The 23,112-nt window shown below is 41.3% G+C and overlaps 1 protein-coding gene across 1 annotated transcript in view; it reads right to left on the bottom strand.

Moving 5' to 3' along the window:
• Positions 1-883: 883 nt before the first annotated feature.
• The window catches only part of LEPR (leptin receptor), a 38,511-nt gene continuing 16,282 nt past the window's right edge, over positions 884-23,112 (bottom strand). Inside the window, 16 exon segments of the mRNA XM_074151410.1 lie at positions 884-1,702; positions 7,023-7,098; positions 7,470-7,572; positions 8,070-8,100; positions 8,102-8,217; positions 8,769-8,951; positions 10,095-10,311; positions 11,199-11,281; positions 11,372-11,528; positions 11,786-11,934; positions 13,643-13,842; positions 16,783-16,900; positions 17,074-17,370; positions 20,165-20,303; positions 20,989-21,134; positions 22,684-22,889. Coding sequence (XP_074007511.1) covers positions 884-1,702; positions 7,023-7,098; positions 7,470-7,572; positions 8,070-8,100; positions 8,102-8,217; positions 8,769-8,951; positions 10,095-10,311; positions 11,199-11,281; positions 11,372-11,528; positions 11,786-11,934; positions 13,643-13,842; positions 16,783-16,900; positions 17,074-17,370; positions 20,165-20,303; positions 20,989-21,134; positions 22,684-22,889 — 3,040 coding nt within the window.

The raw sequence follows: 23,112 nt of genomic DNA, 5'->3' as shown, positions 1-23,112 counted from the left end.
CCCCTGCGAAACACGGTCGTGTTTCACAACAATAAGCTGGGAAAAGCCACATTGGGACTGTGAAGGGACAATTTAGCAAATGCACAAAAAAGCAGCTCTGCTCGTTTAGGGGGGGGCGTTGTTCAAATCCTTCCCAGCCCTTGGGGAGCATTTGGGAATCTCCACAGCAAGGCCTTGCAAAAGCCCCGACTCCTCCCCCTCTCCCCAGCTGGAGGAAGAGTCTCTTGTCCCCACTGGAAGGTGCTGTGATGTGGTGGCCGTGTAGGTTCGTGGTAGCCAGCTGTGGCTACAGAGGGCTTACAAAGCCGTGGAGGGCTCTGCCCTGGGGACAGACCACAGCCCAGCACAGAGCCTGGCCCAGGTTGCCCAGAGAAGCTGTGGCTGCCCTGTCCCTGGAGGGGTTCAAGGCCAGGCTGGATGGGGCTTGGAGCAACCTGCTCTGGTGGGAGGTGTCCCTGCCCAGTGGAACTCTATGATCTTTAAGGCCCTTTCCAACCCAAACCATTCTATGATTCTACAACCAAGCATTAGCAGAGGCGGCATCCGGATCACATCCCATCCTCTTGCCTCGACACCTACGGCACCAAGTCCAACTCCGAGTGCAGTTCTTCACGGGGGCGCTCAGACACACACCAACAGGCACCGACAATAGGTAATTTGGCAGCAATCAAATCTCTGACAGAAGGCCTCACGTTTGAAAACTAGGTCAATAAATGGAATTTCTTCCTACTGAAATCCTGGCACTCAAATACAGAACCCGTTACCCAGCTTCAAAACAGGAGAGCTCCTGAAAGGAGACAGAAGAGCTCCTGAAAGGAGTCAGGAGAGGGAAAAACAGGGGAATGTATCGACACCTAAAACCCCAAACATTAAGAGTACCAAATTATGGTGTGACAACTTAAGAGTTCTTCTCTGTGGTCTCTTGCACCTTGGCAGCGGTCATCTGAAACTGCGGCACGTAGGGCACAATGGCTTTATACTTAAGGCTACTTTGGATAAAGGCATTTAAATTAGGGGGCGTACGCTGAAGAAACCCCACCTCTTGGAGTAGATCGGTTGTATGCAACTGACACATCACCCCAGAACTTTCTGTTATAAAAACGTCATTTTCTCTTTTTCCCAACGATGTTATCCCGAGGTAACACAGGCTCCGCTCAGGACTGTCCCCGTCTGTGAAAGCGTCATCCTGATCTGAAGGCTCTGAGAATCCCTCTGAAGAAATAAGGGAAAGGGAAAGAGTCTTCCCAGGTGGATCGGGTAATACGAGGAACGCCCCGTTTCCCACCTTCCAAGAGCTGCTCGAGAAGGCGCCTGTAACTAAGGGATCCTCAGCTGGGAAGCAGCTATCAAACAAACTTTGTAGATTCAGTTTCTGTTCGTAAAGCCCACTTGATCTGGAGTTACTGATAAGCGTAGCATATTTAATATCAGACTGCCTTGTCATTTCTCTGCTGATTTGGTCATCACGGGAGCTCTCGGAGAAGCTGCTGCTGTTGAAATGGCTGCTAGAGCAAGCAGAGTCACGTTCGGAGTCTTGAATTTTTGTAAACATGGAATCAATCACTAAAAAATCTTGCGTGTCTTCTTTTTTCAACGCTTTAGTCACACTGATGTCTTCCAGCACTATTTCTGGTTCCAGAAGAAGAGGCTCAAATGACAGCGCTTCCCGGTGCTTGATGAAAAGATGCTCAAAAGTTTCAGGCTAGAAGAAAAGATATATTTTAATGCTCATCTATTACTTAATACCTTTATTTCAGTATGAAACTACTGATTTTAAGAATCACAGTCAAAATCCCCATAGTTTTAGTAAGAGTATACAGTTGGAAATCCTCAAAACCACATTTCTTTTCTTTATGTCTGTGTGTAGACGAAAATTGAAGGACAAGAGCAGAAAGCAGGGACCTGTTTGTGTGACAAGTGCTGCAAAGCAAGGGCTCTCTCAAGCGCTCGGTGCTCCAGCCAAGCCAGCGCATCCTTTAAGCTGAAACAGCAGCAGCTGAATGATCTCGTTCGTTTCAACGTTAATAAACACACACATATTGTTAAAAAGCATGCAAGTGCTTTGCAAGACAAAGGTCTTACACCCTCAGACTTCCTTGGCTTTTTATTTAGATTGTATAAACAATAGCCTTAAACATTTACGTGTGAACTAAAGTAGCTTTCCCTGCTAGGATTGGATTATTTAGCGTCAAATTCAGCCTTTCCATAGTGTTTTTAGAGCGCTCCCATCTGAACAGCAGCTGTATGTTTGAACTGCACGAAGAGAAACACACATTTATTTTGGAGAACTGCATGCTTTGCTACTACCTAATATATACGCGTGTAAAACACACAGCGTATATACAGAACCGACAGCAAAACTGGAACTCCCAGCTACAAAGGAAAACTCACTTGAAAAAACACGTATTTCCTAATGAATTCAAGACAAAACAAATAGATACAAAACAGATTTTGTGTACATTAGCAAACCATATTTTACGGTGGGAAAGCTGCCAAAACAACCAGGAACGTGTCAAAATACTGAGATTAGGATACAATCATAGAAAAGAGTGAACTACCTTGCCTATCTTAGGCGAGTACTTTGGGCTAGATCAGCTGGCACTAACGCCTGTGCCCTCGCCCGGCTGAGCTGGTTTCCCACTGCTTCCGTACTTGCCCCACACAACTCCATCATCTTCCCACACTGGAACCAACCTGCCCACTGGAACCTCTCCTCCTCTTCCAAATGATGTCAGAAACCACATACAAGATTAACCAGCGACTGAAATGAGCCGTAGGCTGCTGCTGTACTCTATACATCGAGCCATAATCATCACAATTTGTATTGCCCGGTGAAAGCTGCCTTTGCTTGAATTGAAGAGGACGACAGACGCTGCGGTGCCAAAGCAGCCTAATATTCAGTGTATATTCAGTGTGTTCATTCAGTGTACCCTGCCCACAGCAGCACTTTCAAATGGAAATCTTTCAGGAATCTTTTTAACAACCAAAAAACCACGTTTCCTCCTGATATACCTGTCCTCCTACAACCAGCAGCTGGTTTATCCCGAGCGGAGATGGTTTATGTTCCTTCCAAGCTGTGCATCTGGGTACCACGGAAAGCATAGAGATAATATTGCTGGCGAAGATTAAATACATCACACGCAAAGGCAGGTATGTTGCTCGGCAAAGGCCACCATCTGTCCACTCGGACACATCACTTATGAAAACATGTCAGATATTTAATCAAATCCAATGCATAACCCATCGCCTATAAATACTTCAAGGGTGGGTGTCAGGGGGATGGGGCCAGTCTTTTTTCAGTGGTGCCCAGGGACAGGACAAGAGGAAATGGGCACAAACTGGAACATAAGAAGTTCCACCTAAACATGAGGAGGAACTTCTTTCCTGTGAGGGTGGCAGAGCCCTGGAACAGGCTGCCCAGGGAGGTGGTGGAGTCTCCTTCTCTGGAGACATTCAAACCCGCCTGGACACGTTCCTGTGCAACCTGCTCTGGGTGGACCTGCTCTGGCAGGGGGTTGGAGGAGATGATCTCCAGAGGTCCCTTCCAACCCCGACCATTCTGTGATTTTGCGATCCTGAGAAAACGTAAAACCATAGAATATCAGCAACAACGGAGCAAGCCGGGTGAATGTGCTGTATTTCCACAGGATAAGCAGGCAAGGAATAACGTGGGCACAAACTGTGCTAAACAACAAGTATTTCCATAAAACTCAGGAGAAAAGTCATAATCTCAGATCACCAGCTCCCAAACTTTGCTGAACCGATGAAACGAGATCCAAACAAACAAGGAATTTCAAACAACGTTCTATTTTGCTCTCCCCTTCAGATTTTGAGTTGGGTTTGTCTCATACCCAGCAGAGTACCTCTGACCAGCCAGCGACCGCGCCTGAGGCAGGTTAAAGTCAGAATGACTCTGCACTTTAGTTGCAAAACAAAGATATATCAAAATATGCTACTGGCCTAATTCTGCCAAGATCAGATTTTTACTTTCACATATATTTAACTTTACACATGGCAAATGACCCCATGGAGACAGCAGGGTAATTTAGGCACGCACGAGTCCTTGCAAGATTGATATTAATTTCCCTGTAAAATATTTGTAGTTGCGCTGAAGCAATTTCTTCAACATTAGGTCCTAAAGCTTTTTTTATTTTTCTTTACTGTTTTATTGAGCAAATAAGAGGAATTTTTATGATTTTGACATTAGGCATACAGATAAAGGCTTGCACGACAGAGTCTAGATTGCCTTTTTTAGATTATGATTTTAACCTCTTGCTGCTGTAAGCAATAAAATCAGGATAAAATAACACTCTCTAAACGCAGTTCCGGAGTACCAAATACCAAATGTGTTACGCTGAATATACAAAGCAACGATCAGATGTTGACTCAAGGATGTAATGTTGATACGTACCAGGAAAGACAGGAGTTCTACATGAAGTGCCTTCGGAAAGGCATCAGAACTTCCCAGTAGTGGTGTATCGGCTATTTACCTGATCAACGCTTATTACAACTCAGGAAAAATACCATACGCGTACTGCATGTTGCTTTTTCTACTGGAAATTCTACACACATGTACAAAAGCAGGATTTAGCCCTAAACATATGGTTGCAAAGAACCTGTTCTGGCCTTAGATGCTCACGAGATGACTGAGAGAATATCATGCTAATCTGAGGACGGGAACTGTGCCTTCAGTGCCATTAACGTTAAGCAGTTGGGGGGTTCAGCCTGGAGAAGAGAAGGCTCCAGGGAGACCTTACAGCGGCCTTCCAATACCTAAAGGGGGCCTACAGGAGAGACAGGGAGGGACTCCTGATCAGGGAGGGGAGCCACAGGAGGAGGGGGAAGGGTTTCACACTGAAAGAGGGGAGATGGAGATGAGATGTGGGGAAGAAATCCTTTGCTGTGAGGGTGGTGAGAGCCTGGCCCAGGTTGCCCAGAGAAGCTGTGGCTGCCCCATCCCTGGAGGGGTTCAAGGCCAGGTTGGAGGGGGCTTGGAGCAACCTGCTGTGGTGGGAGGTGTCCCTGCCCAGGGCAGGGGGTGGCACTGGGTGGGCTTTAAGGTCCCTTCCCACCCAAACCACTCTGTGATTCTATGATTCTAAGCAACGCTTTCCAGTAGGGTGAGCACAATGCACCAGAGACGTGCTTTCTGCTGCAAAACAACCTGTCAAAAGTCATGTCAGACTTCAATTTCTTTCATACTTGCACACATCATTTCTTTGCTGCTAATTATGAAACAAGGCATATGAATATGGAACAGTTTCACCAGGGTGTCAGCTTTATCCTCCTTTCCTAGTTAAGGCTTCCTCAACTTTAATACACTTATTTCATCTCTACCAGCCACCAAGGAGAATCGTTTCCAACGTGCTAAATCCAACGTGCAAACTTCACGCAATCGGGAACAGTGAGGATTGTCACGAGCTCCTTTTGTCAGAGATGAGAAGATTAAATAGACAAATAGGGGTGCACTGGTGCAACCAACAGCTATTCAAAGATCCCAGCCCTTCCCAGGAAGCAGAAACATCAGACCAGGCTGGGATTTAACAACCTGTGCAAGCAAAACACATTTTTGACCTTTCTAGAACAGGCCAGAGGCTCAGGCTCTGCTAACGCCAACGTGGCTGCTGCCACGAGGCTGGAGAACACCTGCTCTTCCCTCCACCCGACCACAACCACATCTTCCCCAACAGAAGGATTTCCAGGAGCTTCATTTCACATTAAAACATATGGCATGGTCCCTCTGAGAAGTAAGTATTTCAGCACATTAAAAGGCCACAAAAAATTGTAAGTAAAAAAATAAGCAGAAACTGCCTTAATGCCACCAACAGTGGATTTTCTGGCTTGTTTTCTTTTTCAAACAGCTCTAATGTTAGAGCTTATTGCATCAATGTGGCCGCATATTTAAATAACAAGCAAAGAAATCATATAAGCAACACGCACATTGGCATTTTCAGGAAAAAGCAAGCAAACAAGCAACGAAAAAACCAGTAAGGCCCAACACACGCACAGTTCCTGCATTCTCTGAGCTGCTGCTGCACCCACATGCACGTAAAATGTTCAAAAGACCACAATGGGACAACCGAGTACTTGTGCAAATAAGAGATTTGATCACTTTGATGTGCCCAGATTCAGCGCGAGTGACAAACCGTGTTTTGGTCTGTAATACGGCACTTGCTCTTAATTTTTGTGAGGGCATTTTAGATTTTTTGACAGAGCTACTTCCAGGATTCGTTATATTTAAACAAGTGAGCGTTATATTGTATCTGTGTTTCCCGTCTTCTCAATATAAAGCGAAAAAAATCTTCTAACAATTGTGTATAGGAAGCCTGGGAGCTGGCCCTACGGTTCGGCAGGCAGTGACCGTGACTAGACTTCAAAGAACATCCATTCTCTGTTTTAATGAAATGAAATAAAATAAAAGATGAGAAAAGAAACCCTCACTGGGAACACAAATTAAGTATGTGAAAAAATCTTCTGCCATTGGATGCTCTTTCTTCTAGAAATAACAGGCTTGAAGATGATTAGGTTATTATAGATTATCGTCTCAGTGTTTGCACGCTGTCAGACTCTGGGACCATGAGAAACTTGGTAAAACTGGTGCAAACTGGTTAAGGCCAGGTAAAGACTCTGACTTGTCACAGCTCATCACATCGCAGCTCCCAGTTCATGTGCTGGATGGAGAGGCAGTTTACCCCGGCAAAGAATGTGGCCTTTGAAACACACGTGGCACTGACTGAGGTGCATGAGCATCACACCTATGGGATTCTGCAACTGATTTATTAATTGCCTGGAAATTTAAACACCCCCCCTACATTCCAAAGAGGTGTTGGGGTCTGGTCATGGCCCATTTCCAGGTATTAGCTTTTTACAGCCAAAAGAACCACTGTATTGCTAATTTTAGAGGCTCCACGGTGCTTTGGTCAGTAATTCAGAAAAAATTCACTAATTCAGAGTTCGTACTGAGCAAACAGCAGCCAGACCCAGGGGGGTGGGGGAAGAAGCATCACCAGGGAAATACCCACCTTCTGAAAATTAACTCCTTGCGCCCAGGAGCAATTCTTGGGGTTTGGAATGTCTTCCCAAAATAGTTTCTTCATTCTGAAATATTAAGGAAATTCTGGAGTTGGTACCGTTCTCATAGATTCTGTACTTCTGCCCTTCGCCTTTGCGATGTCAGGAAAAGAATCTGCGCGCTGTTATTTACCCAGAACACTATGACAATGACACAGCCTCCCACGAAACTCAGAGGGACTTTTTTCAACTGGCTTTGACTCCAGACTTTAGTTTGTGATGACGATTAAATATGGAACTCAGAGTGCTTTGCAAATTCAAAGCACACGACGCTCGTTAACTTGGCCGCCAGTCACTCTGCCAAGGTAAGGAGTATGTGGTACAGGCTGAAGTGATTCTGATGCAGCATCTTCTTCTAAAGGCCACCTGAGACTTTAATATGACAACGACCAAGTTACCTTTGGTGCGAAACCAGCAACGCTCCAAGCAACAAAACCGAGGTTGAAATAATTATTGGCAGAACCACAGAGAGGCTGGCATTATTCTCATCTTCATATCCACCTGGAAATAAAAGGAATTCAGAAAATAATGCAGTAAAATAATTTGTCGGTGAACAAATGGCTTGCAATAGGGAAATAACAAACAGAAACAACAGCTTAAACACACAAAAACTTGATAATCAGTTTTATTGCACATCAACAAGCCTTTACCTTGAGAACAATTAAACAAAAAGGAAGGAACTATTTTAAATACTGAGGTGACTCCTCCTCCATCCCTGTGGGAGGTGCTCACTGTTCCCTCACTATTAAGAAATGAAATCAGAGCGCGTGAAATGAGAGAATAATCCACAATTGGAGAAGGAAGAATCACAGGGACCTGGGATCTCAGCTGTTAAGCTGGATGCATGGGAATTCAGGTCCCTCACTCAACTAATCCCACAAAGACTTTTCAAATTAAAGCAACTGAAGTCTAGATCACTGTTTATAGCTATATTACCACTACTTTATTATTGACATTTTTTTTCTGATAAGATACAGACTTCTGCATTTGAAGTTTACTTTTACAAGCTCCTATTTCGTAAGCAACATGGATAAAGATCCTGTAAATCACCTTTGGCAAACTGATCCGTTGCTCTGGATTTGCCAACCCCTCCAGCAAACACAGGGTACAGGCTGAACTGGTACTTCTCAATCAGAATAAAGTGATCTGGAAAGAGGAAATCAGCCTTCTGAATCAAAATTATTATCCTCCTTTTAAACAATTACCTCCACAGAGGGTCTGGGTCACATACCAGAGGCCAGATCAGCCCAGAGAGAGGGGAATAATGAAAGCGATTTTTTATAGATACATGCTTTAATATCAAAAGATTAAAATTAATAATCTATAGTGGATAATCTAGCATTATTCTGTTTTGGAATTAACACCTTTATGGAGCTACTGTAAAAATTTCTAAGATTAAAGCCAAAATGCAAATGGAATGTGCATATTAACTGAGATAATTAGCTGGTACACTCAATATTCCAGAACTAATTTCATTGCATTGCCAAAAAATGAACACAATCCTGAGCTTCATTCTATGTTAATCTGATTATTAATGCAACAGTCAACCCTCTAACGATAGTCAAGAATTGTTCTACTGGTCCAAAGCCATCAGGACCAGAGAGGCGGGAAAAATGACTCTGAGAGGTCAGCAATGCTACATTTTTGTGTTCTGTAACAATTAACATAATGTATTATATTTTTAAGTGCACACTCACCATAAATATAATATTTACTAATATTTGGAGGAACTTGCACCCATTTCATCTCCTCTTCTTTGTTAAGGTTCTTCCATTCAATAACAAAAGATGTGATCACATATATTTGAGGTGAAAGCGTCCAAACCAAAACCACACAAGTGCTGTTCACCGGGTAAGCGCTAAGGGACTGCACTACACTCACTGCCAGAGCAAGGAGAAAACAGCCGTGAATTACTTGCATATGAATAACTGCTATGGTTTCAGCACTTTATCATTTACTTGCTTCATTATCTTCTATATAACAAGGCCTGTTCTTCAGTTCACATAGGCAAATGCATTTCTCTAAGCCAGCAAAGCTCGGTTTATACCAACCAGTCCCGAACATTAAATAAATCAAGTTTCTTACCAGACATCAAAAGAATATCCCGATTCTCACGTGCACCTCCTTAATTATCGCTCCTTAACTAAAAAAATATCAACAACTACTGAACTGTCAACATTTAGCTAGCAAAGCACACACTGAGAGCCTTGTAAGCTAAATCCTATTGAATCTCTCGAAGTAGTACACCAAGATAACAATCCAGTCGGACAAACGCTTCCCATTACACCTGCTTCCAACCCCAGGGTTTTCAGAATATGCTTCTACACAACATCAGAAAAAATTTTGTCCATAAAAATGCTTTAAAAATTGCATTACAGCAGTACAGTTCCAAGAAAAGACAGCACTAATGTCTCCACAGCATATATTTGCATACGAATGTCACATGATTCAAGTATTTAAAATAAATTTTTGCTTTTGAAAATGTATTAGTTTTGTTAATTTGTTATTTTATTAATAAAGCAGAGTGCAGCCGAATCAATGTAGAGGCCGCAGAGGAAGTAAAGCCAAACCTCTGAAAACTATGTACTCTGGCAGCCCATCAGGTGAGCAGCCAGAGAAACAAGACCACATTTCATTTTGGAAACAACAAAACATTCCCCAGCAGGAATGCTGGGTGTTCCCGCGACAAAATAGATGAAAGATCAGTTCTACAGGAAGATTTTATTTTTCTTTGATTAATTACTTTCTCTTCTGTCAGTGGAAGGAAGAAAACCCAGTTAAAGACAACTCTTTTCCCAACCCAAAGATCATTAAGATTTTCATATGATGGAATTTTCATTTTTCAAATAGCTCTGTTGGCGAGATACAGAATCCGTTTCCCAAATACAGCTGAACATACCATCATAAAACATTTTTTATTCCAACAAAGGGAATTTTATTACAAAGAAGACTTTGTCCAAAAGCACCACCAGGATCCCTAGCATCTTCCATATCTCAGAATGATTACTGATTAGTGTTCTTACCTGTGCTCATTTGCTGTGATAGAGTTAAATTAAAATTAATTGAAGAAACTCCAATGGAATTCATGGCTAAAACCGTAACGGTGTGTGTGTCTTCAGTCCACGGAAACGAACAGGTAGTGCCATTATCAACATACTCTGACCACGTGGTGTTTCCTGATGTCTGATGCTTTATAACGTACCGGCTCACGCTGCACAGTGAGCGATTCTTCAGCAGAGGCTGCAGCAAACATTGGCATTAGTTCATTTCCCAGGCTTTGATTTCAAAAGCAAATGCTACTTGGGCAGAACGCACCGTTTCAAATTTAAGAAAACACGACCCAATAAAGATATTCTGTAGACTGGCTACTGTTCTTTTAGCAAGGTCCATTTAAAGCCTTAATTTCTTGTCTCTGAGAGCTGGAATACTTACTTGCTATCCTTCCAGTGAAGGGAGGGCAGGGGGGGACAAGGAAATACAAACTTCCGGACTCCTGTAGTAACTCACTGTTTTACCTTACTATTTTTCAGGACTGAAAAACCAGAACAGACGACTTTGCATCCTAAACAAGGGCAAACAGGAGCAGGCACTCACTGATGTACTTTTTTTTTTTTTCCCCTCTGTCCTGTATTAACCTTTTAACGCAGCTTTGCCCAGTTTACAGGCAGTTCCAGTGGTGTTTATACAGGCAGCTGCCTGGGAGTCGGTGGCACATTCTGCTCAGAGATCTTGGCAGCTGAAGAACATATCTCATTGTAACTTAGAGTTTTTGATTCCGTGTTAATCTTTTTTCTGAGTATTAGAATAAATTGCATTTTAAGTCCCTGTTTCATAGCATTTGTCTAACTAACACTGAAGTAAAGGAAATAAAGTATCAGACAGGCTGACTGAGCAAAGAAGACAGAACCGTCTCACCTGATATCACAGTATTAGGATCAATATTCACCAAAAACCTCTAGTATTTGCCAAGCAAGAGGCAGGAACACCAAAGTCGTCATATCCCGAGTGCCTTGCCTACAAAGTCCCACCAGAAACATCAACTGCTTGTGCTTATCATACTCCCTTTTTGGCAATTTCACCCATGTTTTTTGGAGCAAAGTGAAAGACCAAGATGTAATTGTTCTCACCTTCCACAGGAGAGTAACGTTCTTCTGCCTCCTCACCGGATCTTTAATAACAATTCTCCAAAATTCAGGGCCTTGTAAAGGAGCTGCAAGATTACAGAGTTTTGAAAGAAAAGTGGCACGTCTCAGTCTGACACTGGACAGACCATCAGAGCGCGCTCTGAGACCACATGTACCTTTGATATCTTGTACCAGGGTGTAGGCTGGTCTGCTCCAGTTGCTCCAGTAACCTGGTCCATCCAGTTCCCTGCACCGCACCTGAACAACATACTCCACGCAGAGTTTCTGAACTTTTATCACAGCTGATCTTGGTGCATTTGAAACCTCATAAAGCTGTAACAGAAGTCAAAACGTTCAGAGTAAGAACAAAAGGCTCAGTTAGGCATCTGTTAAAGCCAAAATTCCTGAAAATTAATCCAGTGAGAAATTTGCCTATTACCTATAATCGGTAATATTCCTTTGCTAGATAATGCAAATGAGTATTTGCAAGCGATTCGTTGCATGCCACAAATTCCACAAAAAACAGCCAACACACTAAATGCCAACACTGCAACAATTCAGGCTTCGATCTAGAGGCAAAAAGACAGTACCTGCCATGTAATTTCTTTCCTGTTCACGGCGTACCGAATCTGAAATTTAAGCTCGTTGTTTGTAAACACTGGGTTTGTCCAGCTCACATTCAGCAGCCCGACATTCCTGGTGATTTCTGCTTTAACGTTGGAAGGAGGAAGCGGCTTCACTAGAAAGTTGAAAGAAAAGAAAAAAAAACGACTGTAACATCTGCACTGACATTTCTCAGGTAGTGAAACTTGCCCGTGGCTTTTTTTCTTTGCCTATTTTTTTAATTATTAATAAAATGTTTGTTCTGTAAGAAACTTGGATTTTGATATATCAACTTCAGATTTTTTTTGTGATTTTAGTTTTGGTAAATATTTGAATGAATTTTCCATTAGACAGAAAACAAAGCCATGGGCAAGTTTCAGTACATTTAATTTTAATTTAAACCACAGTAGCTTACAATGGTGCTAGCACCTGGTACCTCCCCCGCCACAAACAGCTAACGCTGTAGCCTGGCACTACCGGGGTGCACCACCGTGGAAAGTAGCGGCTCACGTGGCCCAGAAAGGCAGCTGCTACAAAGGATGGTGACAGACATTCTGCAATGATTAATGGAAATATAACCTTTAGTTTTTATTTTACTAATAGGAAATTCCACCAAAATTAAGCTTCTTCAGCACTCTGCACAGGACTGTCACAAAGCCTTAGTTTGTTAACAAAGTTAGAATAAACTTATTTTGACTAATCAGATGATGAGTGAGGGGATAACAACAAAAAAAATGAAATAAGCTTTAAATCGTACCCGACACAGACCGACGCTACAGCTGCCAGGCTGACAAGGTGCCAGGATCTCCTGGCAAATGGTCTAAGCAGCAGAAGTGCAGGATTCCCACCCACCAGCTCTCGCACCACCCTCCTTTCTGACACCTAAGGCTCCCAGTACTTCTCTGATGATCAAAAAGGCACAAACAGCTCTCTCTGAACTAGACCAGAGCAACCTTGAAAACCACACGGCCACTAAATTAACAGTAATAACAGTAATAATAATTCCCATACCCCGCTTAACTATGACGCAATGAACTTTGCTTTTCCTTCCCCTGACATTCATTTTTACTTACTCTATTTAAACTTTGAAATGCAGAGGATAGTTTGGTTTCATTTATGCACGTTTCCCCCCACACATAATAGATGTATTTTATTTTTCTGCTTTATTTTACGCAGCACTTCTGTGGTCTAGCTCCCATGCTTTCTCTCCACATATATCCACATTTGTGTCCAAAAAATACACAGTCCAATGAGTGCTCTGAGTCATCAACCAGATAATTAGAAGTGCTTTGCACATTTTGCAGTGTTTGAAAACATTCAAACACTCTTCTCGCCTCTTGCTTTTACACAAATTTAAGTGCTTTATGTGAAGAAGCTTTGCAAAAGCATGAACAGTCCCTAGGATTTTAAATGAATATATAACTGTGTAAGTAATACATATAGTGCTACGCTGTATCAAAGTATAAGCTTAACAACTAGTCAAAGACTTCAGGAAAAATAGAAAACCAAGAACCTTAAAAATAAGACAGTCTTTTTAAATATAATACTTGTATTTTCTGTAGATGTCTTTGCAAAACCCCCAAGAGGATAAACATGCAAAACTGGATGTTTCATTTCATAGGTATTAGCTGGAGTTACAATCTGCTCCTGTGCCGAGCAAAATGTGTGGAAATAACATTTAATCCCATGTCTTTTAGAAGACAATACCAAAGCTCTCATGTTTTTATGTTCTTTCCACAATCTAATTTACTTGAAATGCTGTGAAGCAGTACTGTACCTACACCATATAAGGAATGAAATCCAAGGTCACAAGTGAAGAAAGACGTGCGTGAATCTTAACCTACCCACATCTGCCGGAACGACACAGGTTGGTGAGGACTCAAGTGTTCCCAGGAAGTGCTTAAACTCTATCCACATGGTATATCCAGATAAAAGAAAAATAGGCTGAAACATGCACTCATAAGAATGATTCTTCTGTAAATGGCATTCTTTCACCTCTGATTTTGGAGAAGTACTTGGAAAGTCAGAACAATAAATTCTGCTCCTTAAAAGAGAAAAAAACCCCAACATTCAGTTAATACCTTACAACTACAGCGCCGCAATATAGAACTCTGAAGGTAATTAAAACAAGTGGTGTCGCTGGAACCATCTGGGGTTTTTTGATGATCGTTTGGACAGATCTTGAACTTGAGCCTGCACTAAACGGATAAATAACACCGTGGTGTTAAACCTTTGGCTTTTAGCCTTTAAAAGGAGGACATGGAAGGCTCTCCCTAGTGCAAAATCTCTTGATAACAGATTAACCACAGGAAGGAACAGGTAGGCCAAGAGCAGGCATCTCCAAACACTCATAAATCATGTTACTTGAGTGGTATGGATTAGCAATACACGTAGCAAGGCAGATGTCCAGCCAAGAATTTCCTCCTGCCAGGAATATGACTTTCAAAGTATCAGCTGGCGTCCAGGGGAAAGCTGCCACGTGGACCAATTGGACATGCCCAGTGAAGTCTTCAGGAGATGGAAATCCCATAAAAACAGCAGTTCTGGAGGGCGGTATTAAAATCCCACATACAGTCAGTATCACATCTGGCAGCAGAAGAGAGGAGACCTGGACTCTGGATAAAATGGCACCGGACATCTTATCGGTGATGGAAAGTTTTGCAATTTCTCCTAATTTCTGCTAAGCTTGCGCACTGCTCAGACTTGTGGTGAGAGCAGCCAGAGAGGGTACTAGTTATTCAGCTGAACCACAAAAGTTACGCTCAGCTGAATCTCTCCCTGTCAAAGTAAAAAATACTGATTAAACTGGTGCCTTGTGCTTTGAAGGTTTAGCTCTGCATTCTCTGTTTTTCCAGCGTGATCATTTCCATGCTGTTTCTGTTGGCAGCGCCGACTGCAGAGGCAGATGAAGTAACAACCCAACCAAAACAAAACACCAAGAGCAAAGCTATCGCACCGCATTACTGGAGAGCGTTGGATTTCATCTGTAAAATGTAATTGCATCAGTAACTGAGAAGAATAGCTGTGTGCTCCTGGAAAACCCAATGCAGCACATGAACTTCCAACTTTCATCCCAAGGACCTGTCTATGTCTAAGCAACTCCAATGTATATATATGGTGCCTCTTACAATCAAGCTTGGGCAATTAAAAAAAAAAAAATCAACCATTTCATTTTATTTCAAGTTGGTAAAACATTCAAGTTCTTTCTGTATTTTTGTTCCCAATATGCAACAGAATGTTATGCAAATGATACTGGTGTTTTCAAAACTATAAATTTTTAAATGTCTTTAACTTTTTAGTAATTGCTGCATTCATGTGATTCCCCACGATTTATTGTTTTTATTTTTTTATTTTTCCTCTTTCAGATCTTACTATTAACAAACAAAAAAAAAAGAACAGAAAGAAAGATCACAATAAATACTAGCATCTGGGAAGCATTTTCAGCCTGTGTGAATGTTCACTCTTTGATCTAGCAGGGACGCTGTAACAAATGCACAGATTATCACCTCCTATTAGAAAAAAAAAAAAACATTTTTAGCTAAACCTCAACAGTAAAAAAGCGGGAATAAAAACCATGGCAAGAGCAGCATGGGTTTTATTTCAAGCTCCCTGCCCAGCAGTACGCTTATTATATTCATATTTGTGAAGACAGTAGAAACAAAACCTGCCTTAGCAGTCAGCGAGTCACTAATCCTGCCCTAAATGCCTCCCCTTGAAATTTCAAACATTCCAGTTCTTACTTTAGTCCACAAAATCCTGAGAAATATTCACCTGGGTACTATGATTGTTCAAGACTTCAGTCCACCTCCAAGAGAGAAGACAATCCAACTCTCCAAAGAGGATTAGGCCCTCGGGGCTGATTTAAGGTTGTTGGCCAAAACTTGCACATATTCAGCCCAGCAGAGCAGCAAAACTGAAGATTTTTTTCTCAGGAAGGGTTGTCTGTCTGTCTGTCTTGTTTATATAAAGAATAACATCATTGTAGGAAACTCTTAATCTCAATATATTAATAACTCAAAGGGGTTTTTTAGTTTTGTGGTTAAACAATACTATCACAGGCAGCATTTGTGCACGTGAATGAAGATAAGGATGATCATACACCGATTTAATAATCGGCTTTGTATTTTGCAAACAATAATGTGTTTGCCCCACACCAGGCCCCAGTTCTCCTGCTCTGTCCAGAAGACAGACAAAATTAAACCAACCGTCTGAAAACAAGCTCGGCCAAAATACCCGGCCAAAACCAAGAAAACTGAGAATTGCTCTAGCCACCAAAGATGCCACCTTCATAAAGCAATAATCCCTTTATTGAACTAAGATTTGATTCTCTCTTTACAAGCAAGATTTTTTCCATCTGGAATGAATTAAACTTCATTCCTGTATTTTTATCTACTGCCTGCATATAGACAAAAAGATACAGAATTACAGAAAAAGCAAAGATTGAATGGAGACCTCGAGGTCTCCAGTCCTACCCCCGACTCAAAGCAGGATTAACCTAATCTTAATTAACTAAATCTGAATTTAAGTCAGATGAGGCTGCCCAGGGTCCTGTCCAGTCGAGATGTGAAAGTCTCCAAAGACAGAGATTCTACTGCCTCCCTGGGCCACTGCTATAGTGCTGAATCTCACTGTGAACGCTTTGTTTCCTATTTCCTTACAATTTGTAAATACGAGCAACTAGAAGAGTAATTTTTATAACCGATCCAGGCAAACACATCTTTAAGAAACTGGCTTCCAAACTGCACCTAGAGGTTTTATAAATGCTGAAAAAGGTGGTAAATAGAATCCATGTTACATACTCAGGTATCTGTGGCCCCCTTTCTGCACATGTAGTTAATACCCCTGGAGTTCCAGTTGGGAAAACAACCAGATTACAGAAATGAAGCACATTTTATAATTCCATCTATTCGGAATTCTTTGCTGTAATAGTATTTCCAGAGCAACGCTTTCCAAACAGAGAGAGTGCATTAAAAGCTCTACATACCTGTAGTATCTTAACTGCAAGGAACTCCCCAGGAGCAACGTGTTTGGGTTGGCAGACCATCTGCAAGTCATTTTAGTTAAGTACCCATCCGTTTCACACGTGATATTAATATTCACATCTAATTAAAACACATTGAAAGTTTATTAATAAAGATATCATCGTTTACACGAAAACATGCATTACAAGTCATAACTGCTCGATAAAAAGCTAACTGGAGTTTAAAATGGAAATATTCTGACCTGACTATTAAAACGCACCAAAATTATAATTTAAAATCGTCTGGAATCTTACCTACTACATATAATTCAGCGTATCTATGATGACATTCCCTATTTTGATGACAACAGTATAATGCGTTATAGAAGAAACTTCCTCTAGGTTTTGTTGCTTTCAAGTTGAAAAGAGTAACTTTGCTTACGCGATCATTCACAAGCGTATACTGACTTTCTGGGATTTCTTCTACTAAATTCAGCCACCAAACAATCTTCTTGGACACTACAATCTTGGTTTTGTTTTTATAGATGCAATGAAAGGAAACGTTAGAACCAACACTGGTCAGTATCTTAGGAGGGAAGTACAGGACTTCAGCTACACAGAAGGGAAAAAAAGGGAAAAAAAAAATCCATTGAGACTAGAATCTGAACAAAAGCCATAAAAGCATATGTCAACAGAAATATATTATTATTATTATCATCATCTGGTTGTATTTCTAAATTTCCTACTTCTTAATTCCTATTAACACCTATAAGGCGAGAGGGGCAGAAATTAGTCTGACTACCTCCCTCCATAACTGATATTTGTAAATTCTGATAAAGATAACCTTTAATATCCCCAGGCAAACAGGAGTTAGATGAGCAGAAAATCACTGGAAGGTACAGGGAAACCAATACACAGCGGCACAAGGGAAAAAGGGAATTATACGTGCTCCTCTAAATTAAATCTTGGGAAACTATATTAACACTGCTGCTTTTTACTCAGCCCACTTTTTTAAGGCATCAGGTCAGGTTATTTAAATACCACAACAAGTACTTGCAACCTAGAAAGGGTCAGCTTCTGTAACTCATCTCACAGACACATACACCACAGATTTTAAAATTGTAAAATTGTCCTCAGGTGAAAGTGAGAGAAGATCCAAGTAAAAGAAGAGCTAAGTTTAGGTTTGGAAAAAAAAAATAAAGAATCTGTTTGAACCCTGCAAGGATGTTGAAATCATACACCAACTGAAGCATTACTGTGACACTGGAACATAGATTTTGAAAGAATTGCTATTCAGAACTGGAGGAGAGGGGACTGAAAAAAAAAATTTAAAAAATATATAATCAAGCTTTCCAGTAGTTACTAACCCTGCTCCTACTGAAGTCAGCAAGAGATTAATGTCTCAAAAACTTGTTTTACAATCTCAGCGGTGTCGTTAATACCAAATGGCAGCAGTGATACATGAGTAATTCACCTAGGAATAAAGACACTGAATTTGCAAAGCATGTAAACATGTCAGGTACTTAGGGAAGCTCCAGGTGTTTTATACCTGCTGAAAAGGAACGGTTGCCACAGATCAACCCAAAGACAGCATGAAAATCCTTAAAAGGCCAGCTTTGTTTTCCATAGTTGAGGAACCATGTCGGATATTTTTAGGATTTTTCCAACCCTAAGGCCTTCTCAGATAGCAGAACACAGACTTACAATATTGTCAGTGTCAAATACTTTCATCTTAAATATAAATCAGTACACTAACTGGTCAGTTGTACAAAAGTATAACTAAATGATATAACTAAATGATAACTAAACAAAAATATAACTAAAATGATTTCAGCGTTTACTCTTGCGGTGTTAATGTGGCTCCGTGAATGCAAGGCAGTGCTTGTGCCGCACACTCCTCTGGGCCTCCACTGGCTCATCCTAACATTGACCCTTCGGAAAATACACCAATTTGAGCTTCCTGCAGTGAAGACATCAATCCCTCTGTGCTGCTCCCAGGTTTGCCACAACAGGATTATTTTGCTGATGAGATGTACCTTTAATACAATTACATATCCCGTAACAGGATTAATAAAAAATAATTTAACAGTATCTGTGGCACCTGTTTTACATCCGTATTTCTCAATACACTCATAACCTGTCTGAAAATATCAGTATATGTGTATGTGAGAGAGAAAATGTGTATTTACCCCCCCCAAAATTTATATGCACACATACATCTTTTAAAATTTTTATATATAGATATATAAATCCAAAAGGCTAAGGGCCAGTTAGACCTCTAGTCATTTAAACAGGCAGCCTGTGTTTCATGCTTGGTTGCCATGAGGGTCTGTGTATTTCCAGCTTTCTTGGAAGGGCGCTCCTTCTGCAAAGTTTAGTTATTTTCTTGGTACTTAATTTAAACACATATATTACGCTATTTAGCACACAGTAAGCAGGCGTATACATAAGCGCCGAGGTAAAGCACCAGCACTGTCATGTAATAGTTTAGAGGACACCTGTGACAACGCAGACCAAATCATAAGCGGAGCACAGAAAAATACAATGTAAAATGTCCAAAATCTTTAGGCTGACCCAAAACGATTCAATCTGCAAAGCAGATCAGCAACCCTGATCACTGACCAAGGATCTGCCCAACTATTTTTCTTTCCCTTCCTATATACTCTGACCATGATAAAGAGCCATTATGATCTATCATTTTAGCAGGAACTATATTGATATAAGTGACATCATTAAATCATTCCCTTTACTCACTCTAGGAGAGCTCTTACCGTGTGCAATATGTCAGGAATTCACCCAATTTGGGTGGTAAATTGATTACAGTATATAAGATTATATGCTTAACCCTAAAGCCACACCCATTGAAACTAAGTAACTGGGGCTATCATGCAGTTTATGATTGGGGCTCAGCATTACAAACCAAGCTGGATTATGTTAAATCTACAAACCCCAAACCGTGTTCTGCACTTTTAGTTCCACTACAAAGCCTCACACTAAACTAAAAGTTAGAGAAAGCACATTACGAGAAAAATCTTCTACCGAGTAGAGGTTAAACGCTGCCAACTGTCTTTTGAAATGGAAAAACTTTTAGAGAAAGAGCTTTTTCTGGGTCTGAGAAGGTGCTTGGTGAGCAAGCAACAGGGCCAGACAAGGTGGTGTCATGGGGGTGACTGTGCAGAACACTTTTAGTGCACAACTTGTACAAAGGAAGGAGCAGAATCTCAGGCAAAGCCATGCAGAAAGAGAACCAGAAGGGGAATGAACTTCCACAGGATTTTTCAGCCCAACTCATGCATACGGTACCTCCCTGGATAACACATGCTCCCAAATACTCGTTCCACAAACCAAATCAAACTGGGAAAACCAGTTCTATTCCACTGCACGTACGTGACTGCACGTGACCTACCTCCCAGATTATACGGTGTGCTCCAGTCACTCCAGAACCCTGGACCCCGACGGTTCCTGCACCGCACTTGAACTAAGGGTGAAGAATCAAGTAGTGCGTTGTCTATGGCCAGTGAGGTTTCTAGAGCAACTCGAACCATCTGTGGGATTATCAGAAGCCGTTGTTGTTGTATAATGAAACAGGAAAAAGAAAGAGACAGAGGGAAGCAAAACAAATACTCTACAGTGTAGTTTTTAGGTAGCAAATTGGGTAAAAAAAGCTTTCTTCTTTAAATTTACTGTAAATCTGAATATGGTACAAGTTGCATACCTCTGTGGAAAACGTTATTTCATTAAGGACTGCTAATTAACAGTTGCTTTTTATTCCAGAGCCAGTTGCATGGTAACAACAGAAAAAGCAATTCACTCATAAAAGCTATAACTATGAACATATACACAGGTATCATGGAATCTGGGATTTGCTGAGAGGAGAGAGCTTTGCCTTCAGACTTCATAGAACCCAGCATTTCAGCCAAAAAGAAAGATGGGAGTTTATCTGTATGACCCAAGAGGAGATGGGTCTTTCATCATTGTGTAGTGGCTTTCTCAGTTTAACAGATGAAGTCCAGCTCACCAGTTTAACCACACTCTGTTGATTGTCCAGGGTCTACTGGACATACCAGCACAGGAAAAACCAGTGTGCCCTGCCCAGCTCCACCAGACCAGCCGCGCTGCTCAGCCCACCAGCACCACTGCCCAAGGAGAAGGAGGGTGGTGAGAAATCCTGGGTTCTGGAAGAGACTCACTGACCTGAATCACAAAACAAAATGAGCAGACCTGACCCACCTGCCCACCGATTTCACCGGAACTCGCAGAGATCCTCACTTCATACTGGAGTGGGTACAGCATCAGCACAGGGGCAGACCAGCAGATCTTCAATTGACCTTTCTCTGCCGTTTCTAGGTGCAGGTTCAAAGGAGGTTCAGGCTTTACTGCGGACAAATTAATTAACAAGTTTACCACTAACCTTATTGCCTGTGACTGCTGGTGGCAACAGGTTTTTACTGATTCAGAAGTCTCTCTCACACCTTTCCTTTAAACTCCGTTTTCAAGAGCTGCTCTACAGCTACCACGTGACAGTGTAATATCACTGGAAAAAGCACACCCTGGCAGCGTTATAGAGTTAGTTATCAAGACATGCGGTTTGACCTAACATTTGCTTTAAGACTACATTAATTTTTTGCCTTGAGCCATGATTTTCCCCAGTAACCAAGTACTAATTTACCTGTGTTGCTGAAAAGAGCACAGAGGGATGGGAGCGCTGAGCAAAGCTCAGCTCCTTAGGAGACAGGAGATAATATCCTCATATTGTACACAAAGAATTTCTGAATATTCCCATCTCTTCCCTACTGATTATGGCTATGAAAGAAGATCTTCAGGAGAGCCACATTAGGGCAAAGTGAAAACGGAGGGTTTCAGAAATTTCCCGCAATGATAAAAAGAACTCTCTGGAGAGGGAAATGGATAGGCAATTCAGAATGATGGTTAAGATTACACCCACTCGTCCTCGGAAAACAGCATAGCTTTTAAAACACAAGTCAGTAACTTCTACATCACACTTCCGTCACTCTTACAATTCAAATTACGTCTGTTCTACTGATGCCACCTGTTCTACTGATATCATCTATAAGCTAGTACAACTCTACATTTCACAAGTACTCACAGCTTAACTTTCAAAATAATTTTAATCGAGCTAAATCTTGGCAGAACGTACACTAATATTATGCACTTTTAAAATACACTTCACTAAGCAGAACAAACTAATTATGTCATTTTAAATACTGGCAGCAACTCTGAATTTTTAATTTTTTCCTGGAGCATAATTTAAAAGCAGCATGATGAAAAATGCAACCTCTCATCTTCAAAACTAGCCCACCCAGAGACTTTACATCAGTTAGGAAGTTTATAAAATTCCTTTTTTTTTTTTCCCCACAGCTGAAAGAGTCCCTGCCTTTTTGAAATTTTCCAAGATCTGCAATAACTGTGCATTTTGGATAACAACACATATCAAATTCATAATTTCAGCACAGTTTTAACTTGATTAAATACAGAGGAATGTTTTCCAACTTGGAAAAAGCTGGTATTGTATGTGTAAGGAGGCAAGCATCAGGACAACAGAGTTACTTGAGAAAAGAGGTGGTTTTATTTGCTAAGTAACTTTAGGAACAGATTCCTTTCCCCCTCACTTCTTAATTTAAGTCCTCAGGAAGACAGATAAGCTCCACCACCACCCCAGACTCAGGCACAGAGAGGTCCCGATTAGAAATGAAAGCTCAGGAGTGTTGACAGCCTGGCCTTTCCTCAGAATGGGTTTGTACTAGAGCCCAGACAAGCATTAGGCAGCTCCAAAACGCGTACAGCACAAGCGAGACAGCACCATGAAGTCTTTTCCTGTTCTGTCTGTGCCCTCCTTCTCCAGCAGAGACATCCCGCTGCTGTTCTCCATTAAAAAAAAAGCTTTAAAATACACATTATACTTACCTATGTCTATGGGCTTGACTGACATCAAAGGTGACCACAGAGGCGTTACACCAATCGTCATCTTCAGCCACATGACGTAAGTATAGTTCAGTCTCGGAGAAGGCACAGAACACTCGCACTCATCGTAGTCACTACAGTCACACTGAGCAACCACGACAGTCCCCTTTAGAGAGCTTGTAGATACATCTCCCAGTGACAGCTCTGATCTACAAGGGGGAAAAAAACAAACCATAAACCAAAACAAACCAGTATTTCTTTCTATAATCTCAATAGAGGAGATTTATCAATCTGGATAAGATGTAAAAAAAAAAAAAAAAAGTAAAAAAGGCAGTAATTGTAACTAATTGCTTTTACTTTGCCGCTTCTCCCTTTTTAAATGCTTTCCAAGGAAAGTAGTCAAGATGATTTCATGAAAAGTATTCCTTAGGC

This window comes from Numenius arquata, chromosome 8 (assembly GCF_964106895.1).
Source record: "Numenius arquata chromosome 8, bNumArq3.hap1.1, whole genome shotgun sequence".
Taxonomy (NCBI): domain Eukaryota; kingdom Metazoa; phylum Chordata; class Aves; order Charadriiformes; family Scolopacidae; genus Numenius; species Numenius arquata.
Note: the sequence above shows the minus strand (reverse complement) of the source record. Positions and strands in the feature narration are given on the sequence as shown.